At 37.6% G+C, this 21,564-nt stretch overlaps 4 protein-coding genes across 4 annotated transcripts; 3 read left to right on the forward strand and 1 right to left on the reverse strand.

The window, feature by feature from the left end:
- The first annotated feature begins 457 nt into the window (after positions 1 to 457).
- Positions 458 to 6,372, forward strand: LOC118433539. Its single transcript, XM_035845534.1, has 3 exons — positions 458 to 705; positions 767 to 848; positions 931 to 6,372. Exons 1-3 carry the CDS (start codon positions 613 to 615, stop codon positions 5,994 to 5,996), a joined length of 5,241 nt encoding a protein of 1,746 aa, XP_035701427.1. The 5' UTR covers positions 458 to 612; the 3' UTR covers positions 5,997 to 6,372.
- Positions 6,373 to 8,332: 1,960 nt separating this feature from the next.
- LOC110862440 (bypass of stop codon protein 1) lies at positions 8,333 to 10,363 on the forward strand. The gene is made up of 3 exons (XM_022111639.2): positions 8,333 to 8,715; positions 8,880 to 9,212; positions 9,281 to 10,363. The coding sequence occupies exons 1-3, from the start codon at positions 8,586 to 8,588 to the stop codon at positions 9,976 to 9,978; spliced, it is 1,161 nt and encodes a 386-aa protein (XP_021967331.1). The 5' UTR covers positions 8,333 to 8,585; the 3' UTR covers positions 9,979 to 10,363.
- A 4,470-nt stretch (positions 10,364 to 14,833) lies between these two features.
- Positions 14,834 to 15,954, forward strand: LOC110862452 (glutathione S-transferase). Its single transcript, XM_022111647.2, has 3 exons — positions 14,834 to 15,227; positions 15,300 to 15,467; positions 15,565 to 15,954. Exons 1-3 carry the CDS (start codon positions 15,077 to 15,079, stop codon positions 15,876 to 15,878), a joined length of 633 nt encoding a protein of 210 aa, XP_021967339.1. The 5' UTR covers positions 14,834 to 15,076; the 3' UTR covers positions 15,879 to 15,954.
- Positions 15,955 to 17,708: 1,754 nt separating this feature from the next.
- On the reverse strand, positions 17,709 to 18,651 carry LOC118433553. Its single transcript, XM_035845556.1, has 5 exons — positions 18,559 to 18,651; positions 18,363 to 18,488; positions 18,146 to 18,288; positions 18,021 to 18,078; positions 17,709 to 17,937 (listed from the first exon to the last, which is right to left on the reverse strand). Exons 1-5 carry the CDS (start codon positions 18,608 to 18,610, stop codon positions 17,744 to 17,746), a joined length of 573 nt encoding a protein of 190 aa, XP_035701449.1. The 5' UTR covers positions 18,611 to 18,651; the 3' UTR covers positions 17,709 to 17,743.
- Positions 18,652 to 21,564: the final 2,913 nt, after the last annotated feature.

Genomic DNA, 21,564 nt, shown 5'->3' on the forward strand with positions numbered 1-21,564 from the left:
AAATTTTCATGAGCTTCTAGATTAACTTCTACTTAATTAAACAAGATCGAGTTTACCCATTGCATTACATGAGACATGGTTACATATGTAACTGACAATATTGTGAGGATTTCAATAACATGGAGTGGATATCAATCAATGATTCACACAGTTGCATATGTAATTCGGGGTGATTTTTGACTATTATCACTATTCGCAACAAGTGGAAGTATTTATATTCATGCATGTATGTATAAATGTACAACATAATCCAAGAAAAATTAAAAACTGTGTGTATGTGACTGCATTAATGGATCGGTATGAGTAATAAAACTAATGCGATGGTATGCACGACATTTCTCATATTTCAAGATTGTGTTTATGTATGCATATTAATTTATAAAACGTATTTCCATTCCTTTACATACATATGTATTTAGATGTGCATACGTACAGAGACGAATGTTCTTTCCTAAAATCGTCCAGTCATAATAAATCGTACATGACAAGTGCATTCATATATATTTAACTTCGCTGAATTAAACTTTAGCTGTGACATTTTATTCTCTTTCTGATTTTTCCAAAAATGAATCTAATTTGAGCTAAAAATTGTGAGTTTTGCTAAATAAAATCATGAAACGAATCACTGGAAGTATCATCGTGTTAGCCACGGTAGCAATAATTTTGCTAGCCATCGTAACAATGAACTTGGCTCAGGATGAGATGGTAAGATTTTTATACACCTAACTTGTAAATATGTAAGTACATTTAACTTCATGAATTACAGATAGAGAAAGATCCAAATGTAGCAACATTTTTGGCAAATGAACAAAACGCCCCGAGTCAATTGGAACTAGATGATCCAAAATGTAAACCCGAATTATCTAAAATAATTTAATCCTCATAATAAAAATGCAAACAAAAAGTGACAATTTTTTTCACGAATAATAGTTCAACAATTTCCATCAACACAACCATCCATATCCCCCTTGGAACTTCGAACTGGGGAAATTCTGCAAGAATATCCTTTCCTAACAAGCGATCAAGCTCGTCTCATGGCAGCCCGACAAATTAGTCGACAAGTATCGACCCCTCCTCCTTCCCCTCCCCCCGAAAATTGCACAACACTACCAAAGTTGGTTAAGAAGACGGGAGACAAGACCCCACTAGATTTACACCATTTACTCGAAACTGGCTCTAAGCAACTTGAACTTGGACAAGAACGGGACGTGATTCTCGTCCTGGGCAACACCGGCTCGGGCAAGACAACCGTGACCCAAATCTTGGCCGGAAATCTGAGCCGACTCCACGCCGTGAGGACGAGCGGAGGGGGCATGGTCATCATTGACGATGACGACCGCATCGGTATGCCCACCACGAATTCAAAAACTCTAATCCCCGAGCTCGTCATACGGAAAAATGAAAATTCATCCACCACCGCATTTTACGACTGCCCTGGATTTTCCGACTCTCGCGGAGCAGAAATGGACATTGCGGCGACATATTTTACAAAGTCAGTCACAGATCATGCCAAATCAGTCAAGCTGCTCTTCCTCGTAATTCACTCTTCCGTTCAACTGGGGTATGATCGGCTCGATTTTGTCAGGTTGGTCAACCACGTAGTAAAATTTGTGAAAAATATTTCAAAATTTGAGCAAGGAATTGGCCTCGTGGTCACAAAAGTTAACAGATTTTCAAGCTCGGATGGTAGTTATTTAAACGATGAGACAATTATTGGAGGAATTGTGGAGTTTTTGAAAGAATTTAGACAATCTTTGGTAAATCAGAGGGATACGAATGGGACAGGATTGATAAAAATTAGTGCAGAAGAGGTTAATGATAGGTCAGAATTGGAGAATAAGATTGCGTTCCTCAATGCAATCCTAGCTCAGGATGAGAACGGCAATTTCCAAAAGATTGGATTTGTAAGCAGTCCGGATAAGTGTGGACCGCTGAGTGAGTCAGCCGGAGTAAAAGCTAGCAAAGAGAAAATGACCACTTTATACGAAAATTTAGAATTTGTAGCAAAATCTGGGAACGATTTCGGATTCACACTTCGCCCTGAATCGATCATTACGGTGATGGATTATGAGGAGGATACGCAAGTAAACTTGGTCAATTTAGGGGGAAAGGTTGTGAAAAAGATTTTGGGCATTGAAATTAGTAAGACCACGAAAGTCGGTAATCTTCAGGTAAAACTTGCCGCCACCAAGGAGCAGATTTTATTGTTAAATGAGGTGGAAAAAAATTTGGCAAACTGCTCAGTAACGGCGGATTTTATCGCCATTCTGAAAAATTTGTGTCAAAAGTTAGATATTTTTCTTGGATTAAACGTAGAAGAAAATCTTGTCGGGCAGGAAAGCTATCTGCAATTCTTTGAACATGTATCTCAAACAAGTAAGCCTAGAGAATACGGAAAACTGTCTCAAATTATAGGCCAATTTGCAGATGAGAGTAACAAATTGGCGAAATGGTACGAATTCCTTTCCTCCGTTTATGACCAGGTTGGTAAATATTCTGTACAAATTGGTGCAGATAAGCTTTACTCTAAACTTAATGGTAGAATTAGTGAAAGTGATACAAACTTAATGTCTCTCGTTAACTCCACCCTGCTCAGAGTCCCGGATGAAATAATGCAAATATTTAATACTCAAGTAGAAGAGGGGCACTCTCAACTGCGGAAAATACTCAAATTTGCATTTACCCCACCAATCGTATCCTGTACATCGTCAGAGATTACCATTGTGGGAAGTTTTATTAAATTGAGTGACTATTTTCCCCACGGAAAATTTGTCAATGAAGGAGACTGCTCTCTTCCAAAAACGATTGTCATAATTGCAACTCACACATTATTCGTGGACGCAGATATTTCTGAAGGTCAGGGGTTTGATATTTCTGCAATTTCCGCCAAATGGGAAGTTATAGGGACCAGGATAATCTCGCTGGATGGATCCAGTGCTGGGTCACATACTCCACAAAAAGTGGGAATTTTCAGTGGCCACGGTCTTCCCGGAATGGATGGTGAGAATGGCGGAGAATTTTACGGGATAGGAAAATACTTCATAAATCCGGAGCATTTAACCATCTCGGCTAACGGGGGTCGAGGTGGTGACGGGCAGGACGGTGGGGACGGTGCGAGAGGTCAGGATAGTCGTGATGTCAGCTATTACAGCGATTTCTCATCCTGCTTTAATATGAACCAAAATGAGCTCGATCTCACATTGCTCGTTTGGTCAAAGTCGCATAGAACGATTTACGCTGGTTTTGCAGGTTCCGGGGGGCATGCGGGTAACGGTGGGGCGTCTGGCGTGGCTGGAAGGGCGGGAAATGTCAAATTGTACACGACCAATCAGACTAACCAGGTCAACATTATTTCCAAAGGGGGTGAAATGGGGAATCCTGGAAAGGGTGGAATCGGAGGCGTGGGTGGCGTGAGAGGAAACGGTTTAACCTGCAATATACAATGGATCACAGTGTTTTGTTACTATTCGAGCTGTAGCACAATTTATGATAACAGAAGGTCCGCAGAAGGGCACGATGGGAAGGAAGGAGCCAAATTAAGTGCACCACCTCCAGTCACTACAATCCAAAGAGAAATGTCACCTCTTCATCTCAACTTGTTTAAAGATTTCGCATCCCGATCACCCTGTCCTGTTGGGGATCATGAATTTGAGACCTGGCTGGAATCTGACGCCACGATTGGAAATTTGTATGACACTGACGCCTTGGTAGAAGAGGTTTTAGCGGCGATAACAAATGCAAAGAGTTTCGAAACCAGGGGAGAAAATGATGACGATGACTTTTCTTCAGTCTACTTGCAATCCTTGTTGGGTAGGATAGAAGGTCACGCGACCAGAAATAATGACATCACCACTGTCCAAATTGGCCTCCACTTGTATTCCGCCCTTCTCAGCACACTCTCTGCACGACGGGATAGACACTCCTCCAGTAAAAATGTCGTTGTCGATACGACCGGTTATTTTAACTTGATGTCCACCACGCTAACCACGCTGGCAACTTCGGATGCAAGACTCGCTTTGAAACAGATCAATCGAAAATACTCAGCTGAACTGGATTATAAAATTGAAACGGTTATGGAAACAGTGTCAAAATTTGAGCAAGAAGTTCAATCCATTCAGGCAGAGGTTAATAATGCGACGAACATATTTCTCGGAGATGTCGCCCATTCGTTACAGGCAAAAACGGAAATTAGTCCTCGAGATAATAATGGCACTATTTCTTTCAGGGGAATTTTAAAAATTGTTAGTTCTATCGCCGTTGCTATATCCTTTCTGGGAGAGAATGCTGCAATTCTAGGGAAAATAATCACTTCCGGGGATCAAATTGTGGAGGGCTTTCTCTCATCGTCTCATAATACGGTAGAAATGCCGGACTTTCTGAACAGCAATGGTCCTCATGTAGTGCACGTGGCCACGAACAAATTATCCTTGCTGATTAACGCGACTGAATCTTTGATAAGAAACCCGGCAGTGGCAGGGGCAGATCTGTCCGGAATTTCGCAAATTGCAGAAGAATCCCGGCAAATTTGTGACAAACTTAACTTTGACGAGGAAACGGGTAGTGGAAATAGCGTCTTAAATTTTTTGTTGTCCGAACAAGGCTGCAATCGTATCTTGAGCACGTGGAACTCACTAAGCAACCTGTTTGGGGAGGAAGTTCAACTTTTGATCAAATCCGTGTTTAAATTTGCTCTAAATAATTCTGAAAATCGGCCTGGTGAAAGTCGTCCCACTCTGCTTTCCCCATCGACGGAAAAACAGTTTGAACTGGAAAACAAGATCTACACCAACTTCATCCCATTGATTCAGCAAATGCAGCACGATTTACGAAATGTTACTTTCTCCTCGTCCCCACACGTTAAAAAATACCGGGTTGGTCACGTCTTGCAAAATATTCGGAAAGAGATGAAATCCATCGCCACGCTTGGTGGTAGCGAAGGACAATTAATCTCCATCCTGGACAAATTAGAGCAAGCCGTTCTTCTCAATATCAACCTGTACTCGGAAATTAGTTACTTCCAGGAACAGAAACGCTTGGGTGACTACATCTCCAAGTTGCATACCGTTCCATTGCAAAAAGTCGGAAATATTTCAAACATCAAACTGGCCACGACTTTGTCCCAGTTAGACCGCCAAATCCACCTTGACCTTCTCCTCTTCCAGTATCGCATCGGTTTAGCGGCATTCCAACAATGGGTCTTTCCCTTTGCGGATATGTACCTCCGTGACCTCATGATCCCTCCGACCTTTCCCACGCTAAATATTTCCGACGCCGGGCAACTCTTGACCAACAGGGTGACCACGCTCACGCAACGCTTAAACGACTACAAAACTCAAATCGTTGGCGGGCATGACACTTTTCTTCTGCATAATCGATTTTCATCCAGTTTGAAATCATCGCGTCCATTTTACACGTGGAAAAGTGAAAGATGGGAGGATTCAATTAGGGATTTTCTGGCAGGTGAGGAGGTTCAACTTCTCGCTGACATTGGGTCCAGTCCTGGGGGTAAAGATGCCGTTAAATTTACCGAGATTGAGCTCAATTTTAAATTCAGTGAGGAAAATTCCAAGAGAGAAAGTGATTTTATGGATGAGTTGAAACACTTTGGCGTCTCTTTGATCCACTCGGGCCTGTCATATTATCGTTACAAGGAGGAGGTATTTCTCATCTGGGGGCAGAATGTGACCCTGAGGTATAATTTTGAGAAGAGCGAGGGTCGCTACACGGGAAGGAATGGAGTCGTGGAGAAGTTGAGGAAGGGTGACTTTCTCCTGAGTCCGTATGCCATGTGGACGATGAGGTTGTACAGGGTGAATGGAAATGAGGGGAGTTTTAAAAATTTGCAGAGATTTGCACCACTTATTGATTTGGAGTTGGAAGGTACAGGGACGTACGTGGACGATAAGGTAGGTGGAGTTAGGGGGGACTTGAAGCTGAGAGAGTACTATGAAAAAGATGCGATCGAGAGGTGGGATGAGATTGGGAATGATAAGTAGTGTAAGAAATCGTGTTTTATATATTTATATGAAAGTATTAATTAATAAAATTACATGCTTATTTGTATACGAACTTTGACATGATGCATTTTAACTTATAGAGACAATCTATTTAAGATTGTAGTTTTGCATTGAAATCTTGAGCTTGTCTATTTTAGAATAAACTAATTCATGAATTTAATTTTTTTAATTACGAAAGTTTGTGATTGTTTGTGAATTAACGAGGCAAATGTACATATTTATATCGTAGATAATATGATTGAAATTGTACTTATGGAATAAATACGTGGAAATGAATAAAAATAATCACATCAATTTATATTTACAAATATATGTATTTTATGCTAATAAAGTATTTTTATTTCCAATGAAACAATTCAGTAGTACAAAATTATGTTATTTCCTATTTTCTTGACAAAATGAATTTGCACAATTTCTCTTTACTATAAGAATAAGCTTGATCTGGTTGGTCAGCGCATTGTAAGTGTAATCCTGAAACAATGAGTCTGTCACCTAACAATGAGAATGTACAACCACGTCGACACGAGTATCTGGATTTCTCATTATGAGAATCACACAAGGCGACATTCCTTACAAGTGTAGAGCTGGGAAGAGAGTGTTAATCCATGCAAATGAGACGGCAGGGGTAATGAGACAATCAAAGTTGACGAGGAGCAGTGGAATAATTACCGTTGAGAGAGTCGGGGTATCAACAATACCCGGGTAATCTGCATCCTCAACCCTTTTCATAAACCACTGACTGAGAAATGACTCCTCATTTCTGCTACATTTCTCCGACCAACTATTAAATAAAGTTTAAGAGCGGATGCTCTCTTAAGACACTTCATTAGGCTGATGGTTAATGAGCTTCGCAGCAAATCAGATCCACTACTCGTCGACTTTCTATTTGGCTCGAAAAGAACAATGGGATTTTGGAGCAATGCAAATTCAGAGCCAATCAGTAATCCATAATCTTAAAAATTATGAAACATTAAAGTTATAACTATCAAAATTTCAGGCGTTGATAAATTATATATATATCAAACAATTTATTTTTTGAAACCCACATTTTCACATTGGTCTGATCTATCTTGCATGTTTTAATCGATTTGAGCATTCCCTCAATGGGAAAAAAGTTACGAATATTTTTTTCGATGAAGAAAAAAATACATTTTCGAATATTTAAGACAATATCGAGCAGTTTTACGAGTTACTCGGCATTTTTGCCCTCATTTTTGAACCATTTGACGTACAGATTTCCGATTTTGGACCTTGGTAGTAGTCAATTGCATTTTCTATAAAACTAATCTTAATCCAAAATGCTGACACTTTTCGTTTTCATGTGCATATGTGTGTAAGCATATGTACATGCATATGCATATGTTTTGTCTTACTTTATATATGTACGTCCCGTTATGAGTTTATTACTTATTGTATATTTATAAATGGTAATAAATACTCTCTAACATGCATGAGTTCATAGCCGTAATTCATGAGAATCTGATTATACAAAGCCATAAATTAAGTCCAAAGTTCTTTAGTTATATATGTATGTTAAATAAACTGTTCCAAACGAAATGTAGCAAAAGGGTGAAACCAAATAAGATATGCGTATCCTGTGTACGTCGCCTTCGGTAGATAATGTCTAGTTTAATATGACCAAAACAAAAATTGCGAAATTTGCAACCATTGACGTCGTCTACAATGTCACGGGGTACGTGATTTATAAAATCCCCGTCGTAAACTACTTCTAAAACTGTAGAAACCAAAATTTCGACATTTCTGATTCCTGACCTCATGATCGTGGCACCATAACATACAAAGCCCATCTTGTAGATACTCCTCCCCCAAATTAGAAACACATTCGTGAAGACCGCATGTCGAAATTCGAATCCATTAAAAAATTATCCTGGATACATGCTGAAGGTCAGACAGACCGGCAAAACATTTCCATAAAAGGGTTTCACCCCTTAATAAACAAATTCTACATATACTCGATATATCTCAATCGTACAAATTTACTAGGAAAATATAGTTTACTTGGCTATTGATAATTTCACACTTTGACAAGATTGTTTACACGTTTATCCAGACCCGTGTTATCCATCAAGTCAAGGCAACACTTCCAGCAATCTCTTACCAGGAAATATGTACATACATACGACGTATCTGAACTTGCAAGATCGTCAATTTCTACAGAATATGGAATATAGCACTTGTTCAAACCTATCTACAGATAAGTGAATGGTGAACTTACTTATTTATGTACTACTTACGACATTCACGCATCTAGTATTACGTGATATGTATCTTGCGATTAGTAATTTCTTGGATATTGATAAGCATGTCGATATTGAGTAAGCGGTGGTTGAAGATGCTGGGATTATTTTTACCCACTTATAGCCTCCATGCAAACTTGACAACATCTGTGCACAAATCTTGGCAAAATTTGTAAAATTTTTGTAGATTAGTTGCTTGTGTCCATTTGTATAGTGTACATTGATACATATCTATTTAACAAATGCATGTACAAGTCTTTCTGATTTAATAACAAATAAAAGTGTTACGATTTTAGGAGAAGTTTACAAAATGCATACTACGATGTCAAAAGTATTAGTAAAAGCAGTGTTGCTTCTCACTATCGGAATTCAATCAAATTTTGGAATCTCAATTGCTCAAAACATTGAAATTCATGTCACAAATGACAATACGTCTATTCGTAAGAACAAAATAATAATAATTATTAGAATAAAATTGTTAAACTAAATTAAATAGTGTATTAAACAGGTTTTTGTCTCATCAAATACCAATTTAATTGCATGAGATATAAATTATGGGCATCCATTTAAATACCTAACCATGTTTTTCTTTCTAAATATTTAGCAATATTATACAATGTGGATCGTTGCATTCCCACAATACCCAAATCGGAGGCTGGGGACATCCATAAAATTGAAACAAATGGGAACTGTATCAATATTTATTCCCAAGAAAACTGCGTCGGACAATTTATCCGACTTCAAACTGGTCGTTTGTTCAAATATGTCCGCAACATGGCGGCCCATCGTTGGGACGACAACATTTTGATCCGCCATGAAAATATGATCGTTGGTTCAATCGGACCGTGTTTTGAAAAGTGTGACCCTCAGAATTGGGCCGGAATGAGGAGGGACCTCTCAACCAGCGTTACGCTTTATGACGAGGAGGACTATACTGGTGAGAATATTATGATCAAGTCAATTTGTGAGAACAAATTAAACTGATTGACCTGTCAAATATTTCAGGAACCAAATATTCATACTCAATATCTGAGAAGCAGTGCTTCGCGACTCCATCATTGACAACGTGGGAGTCCATTAAAATTTCAGGAACTGCGGCAACCACATGTGTCGAATTACATGACGACTCCACATGTGGGGGGAACTCGGTCCAATTACGGCCAGGATATCCACACCTTCATGACATTTGGTGGTGGGGGTTCTATCGTGGGCAAGATCTTGCTATTTACGCCAAATCGGTCTCGCTTTGTGGAAATACTTGTCCAGCCGTCATGGACAGCTTCTCAACGACGACGAAAATGACCACCACATCCACGACGACGATGACAACTACCACGCCTACGACGACGACAATAACGACCACACCCACGACGACGATAACGACCAAGCCCACGACTACCACAACCACTAAGCCTACAACAACTATGGCTATGACAACGAAGACGAATAAATTGGAAGAACCGGTGATTAACATGACCAATCAATCCAGATTGCACGTTCATGAAAAATTAAGTGACAAGCAAGCAGACGAAAAAACATCATCGGTCTGGGTCTGGCTGTTAGTTGTATTAGCGATCTTGTTCGTCCTTGGTCTCGCCGGCTTTGGTGGGGTTTATTTTTTTCAAAGATATCGAAATGTACGACCTCTGTCTTACCAAGGACGTTACAACGTTATGTACAAGTTACAATCTGAAAACCTTTAAATGGTCACATTCTAATGTACATATGCACAATAGATTTTGAATAATTAAACTGTCTTGTTTATAACCACAATTAGGTACACAAACTTTGCACTTTGTGCACGTAATTTGATTAAACATCAAGAATCAGTTAATCTGCAGCCATAACTTTTGGATTTGAAATTTGCAAAATCCTATTTGACTAATTTCTGGAATTGCATGACTAGAGTTTCTGCGTTTGATGAATATGTACTCAAGTACTAGATTAAATCTTAAATAAGTACTAGACGTAAGGCGGCGCAAAACATCTCTCTAAGTGATAATTTACAATTTAACTGCATATTATTATAATTTATATTTATGCTAACTCTGCTATTGTTAGTTACCCGCAATGAATATTTTATGTCAACCCTCACGCGTTTATTCAAGATTTTATTATTCGCCTAGAAAAGACGTACATAAAAAGGCTCCAGCTCGTGTCAGGTTTTATTAAGAGCGAGTTAATGCTGTGTACGCATGCACATACATATACGCAAAGGATGTTAGTGGAAAATGTCCAGTTTCTACGTATCTTTCACTTGCTTCCAATATAGGTATTTACTGACTGAAAGTACGTACAGTATGTAACTTATTTAATGCTACGATTTTTAATTTCAAATTCAACTTCAATTTTCTCGAGAACATGCTGATATTTCAAAATTGTTTTCATACCAATTATTCACCATATATTGGACTACATTGATGCAAATTTTCAAAGTAATGGAGATAAAACTGTGAAATCGGCAAATATTTTAATATCAAAATATTGCGAATTGAACGTTACATAATTAATGCTACGGGGGTATTAGCGGTTCAATATTTCGTCAGACCCCAATAACTGATTGAAATCGTTTGGCAATCTAATCCACAAACCCTTCGGTTACGCTACGGTCGATGTTTGTTAACTTTTCTGTGATGACGGGTGTGCCGGGGAGCCGTGCTTGTCAGTTTTAATGTTGTCACCAGACGCTGCAGAATTTTTGGGTTATGATCGATCGAGTTGAGGTCAAGAAATTTGAAATTCAGTCCAAAACCTTTGTATCATTGTCCTTGATGCATTTTGAGATGATTTTTGTAATATTTGTCTAATATGCGACGTTTCTGAAAATAAATCTCTGACCAAAGTCTGTCTTTGTTGAGAATTGGCCAATATTTATTTCTAACAAATCAAGGTAAACCTCTTTGGTCATGATAACAGCTTCGCACGTCAATGTTACTACACTGAGGCAACATAAACTGCCCCAAAACTTTATCTCCCTGCAAGATTTCGAAAGTTTCACATCAGGATTTGGCGGTACAAATAGCCCTGATTTCCTTATCTCTGCTATGTTTAATAGCTTGTCTCAGAAATCAATTTCTTAAGACTTATTTGGGCTCCTTCCGCACTCTTATCGTTCCATCTGAGCTAAAAAGTTGAATTAGGGTCTAATCTGAGAACAAAAATTGTTTCCGGTAGCCATGGGATCATCTTCTCTTTACATTGCCCACGCAAAGCGTTTCTTGTGATTATTCACTAAGGTGTATTGTGTGGAATTTGGAATTTCCCCAGATATTCCTGCGAATATCAGCCTGTGTCTAATCATTCATAGTTGTACAGCAGTAAAACGGTCACTTTGAACATCTTTCACAATTTCTGGCGCGGACAGACAAGCATCATTGTCACTGTTTTTACAATCGTCGCGTGCGGGTGTGGTGTTTTACCGGGTTTACGACCCTGACGGTTACAATTCGCTACAGGTCCTGTAGTTTCCGTTTCTCCGGTGAGCCTTGGAACAGATCCTGCGTGTATTTTAAATTGTATCCAAAGTTTCCTTAAAGTTAGGCGTTATTAATGGAGGGAGGTCACTTTCCCAATACTTTGATATTGAGAACGGTGTCCTTTGTTATTTATTTATTTTAATTCGGCAGATTATTTTCATTTGTAGCAGAAATACTACAGAATTGTTTATCCGTTCGAAATTCTGCTCTGTATTTAGGAAAGACTGCAAATTTGTACCGGATGTGTATCGTAGCATTAATTATGTAACGTGCCATTCGCAATATTTTGACATTAAAATATTTGTGTATTCTACAGTTTTATCTCCATCCCTCTGAAAATTGGCCTCAATGTAGTCCAATATATGGTGAAGAATTGGTATGAAAACAATTTTGAAATATCAACCTGTTCTTGGGAAAATTGAAGTTGAATTTGAAATTAAAAATCGTAGCATTAAATAAGTTACATACTGTATACATAAAATCATAAGCTCGTTGTAAAACCTGGAGGCACTCAGACCCCGATTCAATTCAATCTGAATTTACGACTCTATTTATCCCAACAAAAGAATAAAATATGGGACGGAGATTCCCTAAGACTTCTCGATACACAGAGCAGAGTGGATTCGGCCATTCAGTCAGATTCAGTCTCAATTTGACTCCACATTTTTATATAAAAAGTGGAATTATTTGCGTCTTTAGCTCATTTTTCCTGCATAAAGAAAGAACACCCCAACCCTGAATCTTCTTAACACTGCTTTCCCACATCGATTTGCACCCCTTTCAGTTTCAAAAGTGTGTCCACAGTTTATCTCTCTGCCGGAGAAATGTAATGTGCCGGCTGAGAAATATTTGACCAGGAGACTCTTGGGATCTGTCATGACCACCGCTATCTCGGAAGAAGAAATGAGATGAGAAGTAATAAAATATTCGCTGTCCTCTTAAATTTGGGGAATAAATCTACCATTGCTGGTCGTATAGCTTGGATGGTCATCATCCAATCCATTTGTTCATAAAAAAGTTTATATTTTTCATAATAAACTGATATCACATTGGTATTATCAAGATCTACTTTATGCAGTTCCCTTGAGGTGGATTCAACCCTAACGCTGTCTCAATGTGGATATATGTAACTCTGGACATTGTCCGACTTGTACAAATGACCACACACATGGGAAATGGAGAAGTTTTCTCCTAATGTTGACAATCTCAACGGTAAATAGTGCATTATGGTCCGTAAATGGTTCTCAGACTTTTTGTATGAATATGGGAATAATACACCGCGTGTTCCTTTCTTCGTTCCCCTTTCGAATTTCATGGACATAATAATTTCCTGGTAATTTGTCCAACCAAATAAGAGTAGCTTTCTCCCTTTGACCAATAGTGGTTTGACCATGCAGGAGGATGCACATTAAGGAAGTTGAAATGTTAAATCGGCCCGGGAGAAAAGTGAAAGAGAATGTCGGACAGGGTATTTCTCCGGTGAACAAAGTGTCCAATTTCCGGCCAGAAATATAAAAATTCTCCTTTTGTGCCAGCATTCACTCACGGTTGGTTTAACTATCCACACTTAATGGGCGTCGTTACTTGTCAAAGTTGCCACTTTGAGAAATCCTAATCGCCCCCTGGATGACTTTTTAGGGATTCCACATCCTCCAGAAGTGTACATACGAGGGGGATGAAAAAGTGAACAAAAAAACTTTGATGAGCATGTTTAAACTTTAATAACTTTGGGAACACAAACTCATTATATTTTCCATGAAACTCCATTTATTTTATTGCTTCGTGAATTTCGAGAAATTTGAAACTAATTGCAACACGTCGAGTATGAGACTCTTGGATGCAAATTAGTTTGCTAATTGCACATTGCACCGAACCACAAGCACACATTCTACTGATAATTTGGTCTTATCTCGCCTAATTTAGCAACAACCAGGACCCTTTCACCCCAACCGCTGGATTTTATTGCTTTCACTTTACGACCCTATTTCCAGTATTAGTTTTCCTTTCCCTCATCTTATTACTTGAAATATTTTAAGCTCAACTTTTCCTCCTCGGTTCGTTTACTTTTCCAATTCAAGCAGTGGTGGTGTCAGTTGTCAAGCATCTCATCATCAGAGAAATGCAGAGTGATTCAATCTATGTGCATATTCCATTTCCCAAAATTTTAATACTCGTCGTCTACTAACTCAGTTTCTTTATTTCGTCCAAATGCAAATATCGGATGATATCTCATGCTTTTCTTTCAGAAATTTAAAAAAGTTCAAAAGGATGCTTGGAGAAAGAGGGTGAAAGTAATGGATTACTTGGTATAGGTTACAATTTTGACTAATAAGGGTGGCTTTTTTTGTGTATGTAAAAGAATCGACACTTGATCATTGCTGCTCCCAACCGTGAATACATTTACTTTTATCTCCCAAAAGGAAACCTGCAGTTTTTTTTTACTTTATTCATTCATTTCCCGTGGCAGTTGATGATGCGAGTGGGGAAAGTAAATAAATCGGTTTGGCTGCTTGTCGAAGAAAGCGGAGGGAAGTGGAGCAAATATAGAAGTCGACAAATACAAATGAGCTCAGATAAGAAGAATTCTGCTTGTGGTTCAATTTGGTTTATGAAATCATATTAGAAACAGTATGATTCTTATCGTGAAAGAAATTTAAAAAATGCAAAGGGATGCACGGAAGGATATAAAATGCCTTTGTAGAGTTATCTATTTGCATAAAATGAGAATATAGTTTTTTTTAAATAAAGGGCTTATCGAGATTTGTTGTTATTTATTTAGCATCCTAGTTTCATATTTAGTTAAGGAAAGGTGCTAGTTTTAAAGGGATACATACATAAATAAATGCGGGTTTTGATCGGTTATTTTTTTTTGTTTCGCTTATCAGTTGTGATACTTATCGTGAAGCATACGGTCCAGTTGGATAATATGGAGCAATACCAATGTTATATAACTGGATAAGCAAAACGTTGTGTTTTATAAACATCTACAGTATTGATACCGATTTGACAAGAGTCTGGTCTGGTCAACCAAATCAAACAAGAAACACACGCAGTCCATTCTGATCTTCCATAAGTATTCACTAATGCAATAATTTGTAGCATAAACTTTACATGCAGTCTATGAATGAATAAGTACTTGATTTATGCCACTTTTTTGTAACCTCGATTGTGCACAAGGCCAGCTTATCGAACAAGCTTAAGCTTATATAATCGTTGAAACGTTGTGTGTATAGTATTGAAGGTGCCAAAGGTGTGTTTTTCATAGTAACCAGTGAAATTTTACAGAGGCAAGAACATCAATTTGTTCAAACTCGTGTTAAATAAAATGTCTCATAAACTGTATTATTTCGACGCTCGAGGTCTCAATGAGCCACTGAGGATGATATTTGCTTTGGGAGGAGTGGAATACGAAGAAATTCGGTCTCCCATCGGAGATGTGCCTCCACTGCCGACACTTCCTTTGGAAGTGAAGGAAAGTGAGTTTACTAATTAAATTGCATAGTAATTACCACTTTCAACTGACCCATTTTTTAATTATATGTATTCAGAATGCACGTGGGGCCAGGTACCAATGTTAGAGGTTGAGGGTCGCAAACTCTGCCAATCGCTAGCCATGCAGCGTTACTTTGCCAAGAAATTCAATCTGGTGGGATCCAATGATTTTGAAGCTGCCCAAATTGACGAGTATGTGGATTCGTCTAAAGAAGTTTTTCAGAGTGAGTCTTTTTATTACATAGATATTTTGTTAAAAAACCTATGTATCCGGTAATAAATTGTGAATCAGGAGCTAATTTCTTCCATATCATTACCTAGTGTGGACGCCTGCCTGTATAGAAAACGATCCGGTCAAAAAAGCAGAACTCGTGAAGGAATTGAAAGATAAAACGGTGGACAAATATCTCAAAACGTTCGACAAAATTATTAACTCTAACGGAGGCAAACGTCTCGTGGGAAATAGTCTTTCCTGGGCAGATATCTGGTTGACTCATGTGATAAATAATCTTGAAATTATTTGTGGAATTAAATTGGCAGAAGATTTTCCAGCCGTGAAATCCTTGTGTGACACCGTCCTTGCCACGCCACAGATTAAGGCTTGGATTGAGAAAAGGCCAAAATCCAGATTTTAAAGAGCATATCGGCATATAAACATAGATAACTAATAAATATATCTGCAATGCAGATTCTGCAAATTTCCAAGAGTAACTCTTGTGTAACAATCAGTCACATTATTTTACACGATAAAACATCTCCTACTGAGCTTACAAAGAGGTGGCCAATGCGGAATGAAACTAAAATGTGAAAAAACTTCAAATAAAAATAGAGTCCTAGCCACTTCACTCACACGGTTGACTAGTCGAGTGTCATTATTTTTGTACAAACTAAATAAAAGTTTGTAACCCTTTCCAGTCACACGACACACTTACAACATTAATTCACATGCGACAACTTGACATCATTAACGACAATTAGGAACGACAAACAAAGAAATGCCATCGATACTTGTAAAGGGTAAACACGTGAATTTTTACATGGACAAAGTGACCGTGTGCTGTTTGATGTCAACTAATTTTGTGCGTATTGAATGACACTTGAATTTCCCATGCACATTTATTCACTACATATTCAGTATTCCTTGACATGAAAGTACTTTATTTACTGATGGTACTCTGGACTAATTTTAAATTCACAAAAAATTGTGTGAACTGGAGTGGGGAGTCGGTTACAGTGTGAAAAATGTGAAATGAGACAAAGAAATTGTCCCCTCGAGTAGTGATACCACTCCGTTTATTTGGCACCTTTTGTTGCCTGGAGTTTTTTGGCATTGTCATTCTGCACACGTCCTCATTCAAGGGAATGACGATATATGGGAAGGTTTGGGCTTGTGTCCTTTTTCAAGGGCACAATTTTAATTCTGGAGGATGAGTACAGAATACGCGTCCGGCAGCATTTTTACGGGAGGGCATGACATGATAAAGTTGGTGCATGCATACATATATTAAACTTTAAAATGGTATGATGATTGGGATTTTTTACATTGAAAATGTTGGGTTAATTAATTGCCCTTGAATTCATAAAGGGTGAATACCCTCTGTTATATATATATATGTATCTATATCTGTATACACATAGTAGCTGTGTATTTATGTATATTATGTATTCAAAACAGATAGATTTCACTAATGGTATCGACCACCGTTTCGACTTCACTGCAAACAAATATCCATTTATTTCTCGGCAAGATTTATCTATTTCAGGTCTAGTTGTGACGTGCTTAACATTTATGCTGGTTCCTTTTGGAGCTAGTTTTAAACTTACATGGGAGATTTTTCACTTTTTACGACCATTGTCATATCCTTTGAACGCTTGGGAATAGGTTAAGGTTTTGGCCAAAATCAGGATTGTGGAGACTTGAATTCGCTTTACACTGACACATAGCAAACACGATTCCTCTAATCAAAAAAAGGTACTCTGAATTAATATGAAGGATAAAGCCAAAGTCATAAAATTTCAGGAGTGACCTAGGAGGGCGAGAGTAGGTGGCGGGGTCAAGCCGCTAGAGGCGAAGGATAATGTTAGTACAATTTTCATAATGTGGTGATATCTATGACATCATGTCTGGTGATATTACTGGGCGATTAGATAATTGAAGTCAAGAAGACGATTATGATACGAGTTTTTAAATTGGTTGCGAATATGTGGGGAAAGAGATTGTTTCTAACGAAATTGATTACGCCATAATTTCAAAGAACAATAAGACTTCACTCTGATGCCTTAACGAGTTTGTCACCCGAATCGGAGATTTTTATAAGCTCGTATAACACTGGGTTACTAGCATCCTAATTAATTGTGCCTATACTTACTTATTGTTACCAGTAAATTTGTAAATGCTTCATGTCAATATGTACAATTTATTGCACCAATGACTTGTCTATTTTGCAAATACATATATTCTCATGAAACTTATTTGCATGAAAACTTCAATTAAATAGAATTATCCCACTGCATCAACTGTGCCGACCACTTCACCAGCGACTTTCCCCACACTCTCGATAACGCTTCCACCAATTTGGCCGACGGAATCTCCCACATCATGAGCGACGCTGTTAACTGTCTCCGCGACGGAACCTAACGTACTTCCCGCAACTGTGGTCACAGCATCCAACGCATTTGCAACTGTTCCTGAAGCTGTTAAAAAATAAGCAAAATTTAGAAATATTGTTGATATGAAAATATTATCAAGACAGCGAGAATATCCATATGTAACGTACCAGCAGATAACGCTGTTCCAACCGCTCCTCTGACTATCGCTGTCGATAATCCGACTGCCTTAAATACATTTTAATTAATTAAAAGAGCTCACTTTTTACTTGCATTTAATTGCAACTTAACCAACTCCGTTAACAATTCCGGCTACACCGTAAATTGGTACGGCGAGGAGAGAATCGATAAAACCACGCCCTTTCTGTGGACCTCGAGGAGGCGGCTCGGGATCTTCTGGAAGTGGAGGAAGTCCAGCCTTTTCACGTAGTTCGTTTACTGGAAATTAAAATTATGATTTTAATTAATAACCACCACTAATAAATTTCAGGTAAAAAAACAAACAAATTTACTGTGACTCCTGGCATTTGCACTGATACGATAATCATTCGCAGCAGCAGGTGCATGACGCGGTGTTTTGGACGATTGTTGCGCCTCATGAAAACTTTCAAGTTGAAATTCATCAAATGGGCGAGATTCTGAAGGGTTATGAATTTATTTGAAAAATATATTTGTTACTAAATAAATTACAAGTGACGAAAAAATTACCTACAAATAGTCCTCCCCAGGAGAACAGGATTAAAAATGTCGCAGAGTGCATTTTGTGTGACAAGTGTCCTGCGAGCGTAAAGATGAGGAAGTTGTTCAACTAGGGACCAATTGTGAATGAATGATTGGGTGAATGAATACGAAAGTATAATGGTGATTGTTTTAGTGACCTAGTTGTGTACTTAAGTAAATAATGCGAATTACTCTGTCGACAAGGTATTAGTATTGTGAATCAAGTGATAATAACGTTTTTATCATTACAAGATCTCCGGAGGGAAAGTTTGTGGTTTTTGTACGCAATATTTATATCATGGCACGCTTGGGTTTGATTTTCCAGTCACACTTCAAAAAAGTTGCAAGATTAATAATGGTGTAAAAGCATGAGCAAGGATCATGAAAGCGAGATTTTGGTAAAGCTGGAATAATAAGCTCTTATGTGCGCCACGCGACCAGAGTCCATCTTCGAGTAGGTTATGTGTAAAAGTGTCACTCTTTGTTTACGATTACGATACTTATGCACACAAAATAAGTATTGTTGTTACATGAATAAAAAATATAGTACAACAAACCCTCGCGAATGACCTTTATTTTGTCTACGGTTCGAATAAACTTCGCTTTCTTCCCATGTGGGCATTACATGTGTAAATATATATTTACATTATGCTTAAACACTGGACATAAATATTTAGGTTGACGAGACGTTGACACATCATATTTAATATTGTAAATTTGTTACATAGTGATAAATGCTTTCCCAGGAACATGTCGATATCAGCAATTTTTCGTGTCAGTGTTATTATTTTTCGTTGTTATTTTCGTATTTCATGTTATTATTGCTATATATTTGTTGTTACACGTGACCACGAGAAGCCGTAAATGTAGGACAACGTCATAAAAAGTTATTACATAACGTATTGTATTTAATCATTACATGAAAAGTCAATATAAAGTTGCAATTTTCCCAGGTTAGCCTGTGTAAGTTCAATAACAATTTCATCCCCTGTATCATCAACGGGCGACCGACCTCTAAAAAGAGGATGTACAATAAATATAACGTTATGAGAAAAGTGAGACCCGTATTGCAAAATATTGAGAATTTGACAATGGCTCTGACAACAAATATGGAATCTGTAACTGCCAAAAATGATTATTTGTGATATCACATCACATATTGACCCGACATTTATGATCGCAGGTATAAAACCCCGGAGTGTGCAACTGCACTTATTTGAACGATTTTGAACCCCGCACAAGATCATTCACCCTACCACGACCACCAATACCACTGCAGTTTCCCATGCTAGTAGATACATATTTTGCATTATGCTCAGAGAAAGAGTGACAGATTCACACTCTCGAATTTAAGGGTGTGTATCTGTATGAACGTTGTAACGCTCCCTATTCTTTTATGGGATTGCGTGTCCTGATTCACATCCACTTTCGCGGATGCCCCTTTTCTTTGTGTCGTTGTGCAATAAACTTGTAGTAGAAACTCACTTTTTTATAAGAATTATGATTAAATTTATTTACATCAATACCGACTGAAAAATATTGACTTTACAGAAATGCTCGTATTATTAATACGTGGGAGAGCTAATGCTATATTTAATATTTTAACTAATTTTCTAGACAGGAACTTATTATTAAGTTTCCGAAGATTTAAACCTTGAACTTGATCTTGATGATCACTAAAACTAACCTGCTGATCCTGAATCTAAAACTCCACTTTTTCTTCTTCTCTCTGCTTACTCTATATATACGTGATCACATAAGCCACGCCTTCTTGATCATTACCTTTACTTATGCTACATATGTATAAACTACGCCCTCATGATCATGATGATCATGATGACGTAGGCATCATTCTGTGCTCCTCATTCCTATCCTCTCTTCCCCTTCATGATCTCCTCCTGCACACAATATGGTTTGGACACACATGATAGGCGAGATACTTATGAAAACTACATCTATGTATTTTGAATCCCTTGACCTTTGAAATGCTGATGTCACATTTGCATCAGCGTTCCAAAGGTTGCACTCCCCTCCCCGAACGTTACGTAACAATGGAACTTGTCCACCGTGAAATAACGTAAACATAGTTGGGCGAATTGCTAAAGTTAAACTAATTAATCTTACATCTAGAGATATTAATACAAATTATTTTTGATAACCTATTTAATTTTGTACTTCTTAATATTATGTGTAAAAACTATGACACCAAATTTTATATCCAGCAATCTGATATCACTAAATTACTATTTATACTACGTGTAACCTCTACTATGTATACTAACAGTGTGACGTCATGATGACTACTGTGTGTTACATATATATGTATTAGTACAAAAACCAAAATTTCATGAATTTTTATCTAAAGAACTAACCTTGACCGATTGTTTTTTTCCGCTAAATATTAATGTACGACTGTAGACTTATCCTAAATAAATTTTTCAGAAAGTTCCAATGAAAATTTTTGTTCCAAAATTCCTGAATTTTAACATTGGAAAAATGGAAATTTCAAAATTTCCCTACAATTGAACCTTGCCATACGAAATTGTAAGACTACTATATTATCCTATGATTAATTATAGCTAGAATTCATACTTATTGGCTTAACCCAAGATCGATAACCACCATTTTATAATCTTTTACAATACTGTACCATGTATACATATGTATATATATGTAATGTATTGACACAAAATCAAAATTTTAGAAATTTATATCTCTAAAACTATTGGAGCCTTTTGTATTTTTATCGTTAAATATTATTATACATCTAAACATCTATCATATATAATTTTTGTAACTTATATTTCCGAAAAATTTTCTCTCCAAAATCCAGAGTTTTACATTGGAAAATGGGAACTTTCTAAATTTCGAAAAATCTAATGGGGCCTTTTCCAAATTTATTTTTATTCCTAGGGTACTAACTTATTATCTATTACTTGTGTAAATTTGAAGAATTTTTCCCGAACAATTATTGAGAAACAATTTTTTGAAATC

The sequence above is a fragment of the Folsomia candida genome, unplaced genomic scaffold (assembly GCF_002217175.1).
Source record: "Folsomia candida strain VU population unplaced genomic scaffold, ASM221717v1 Fcan01_Sc057, whole genome shotgun sequence".
Taxonomy (NCBI): domain Eukaryota; kingdom Metazoa; phylum Arthropoda; class Collembola; order Entomobryomorpha; family Isotomidae; genus Folsomia; species Folsomia candida.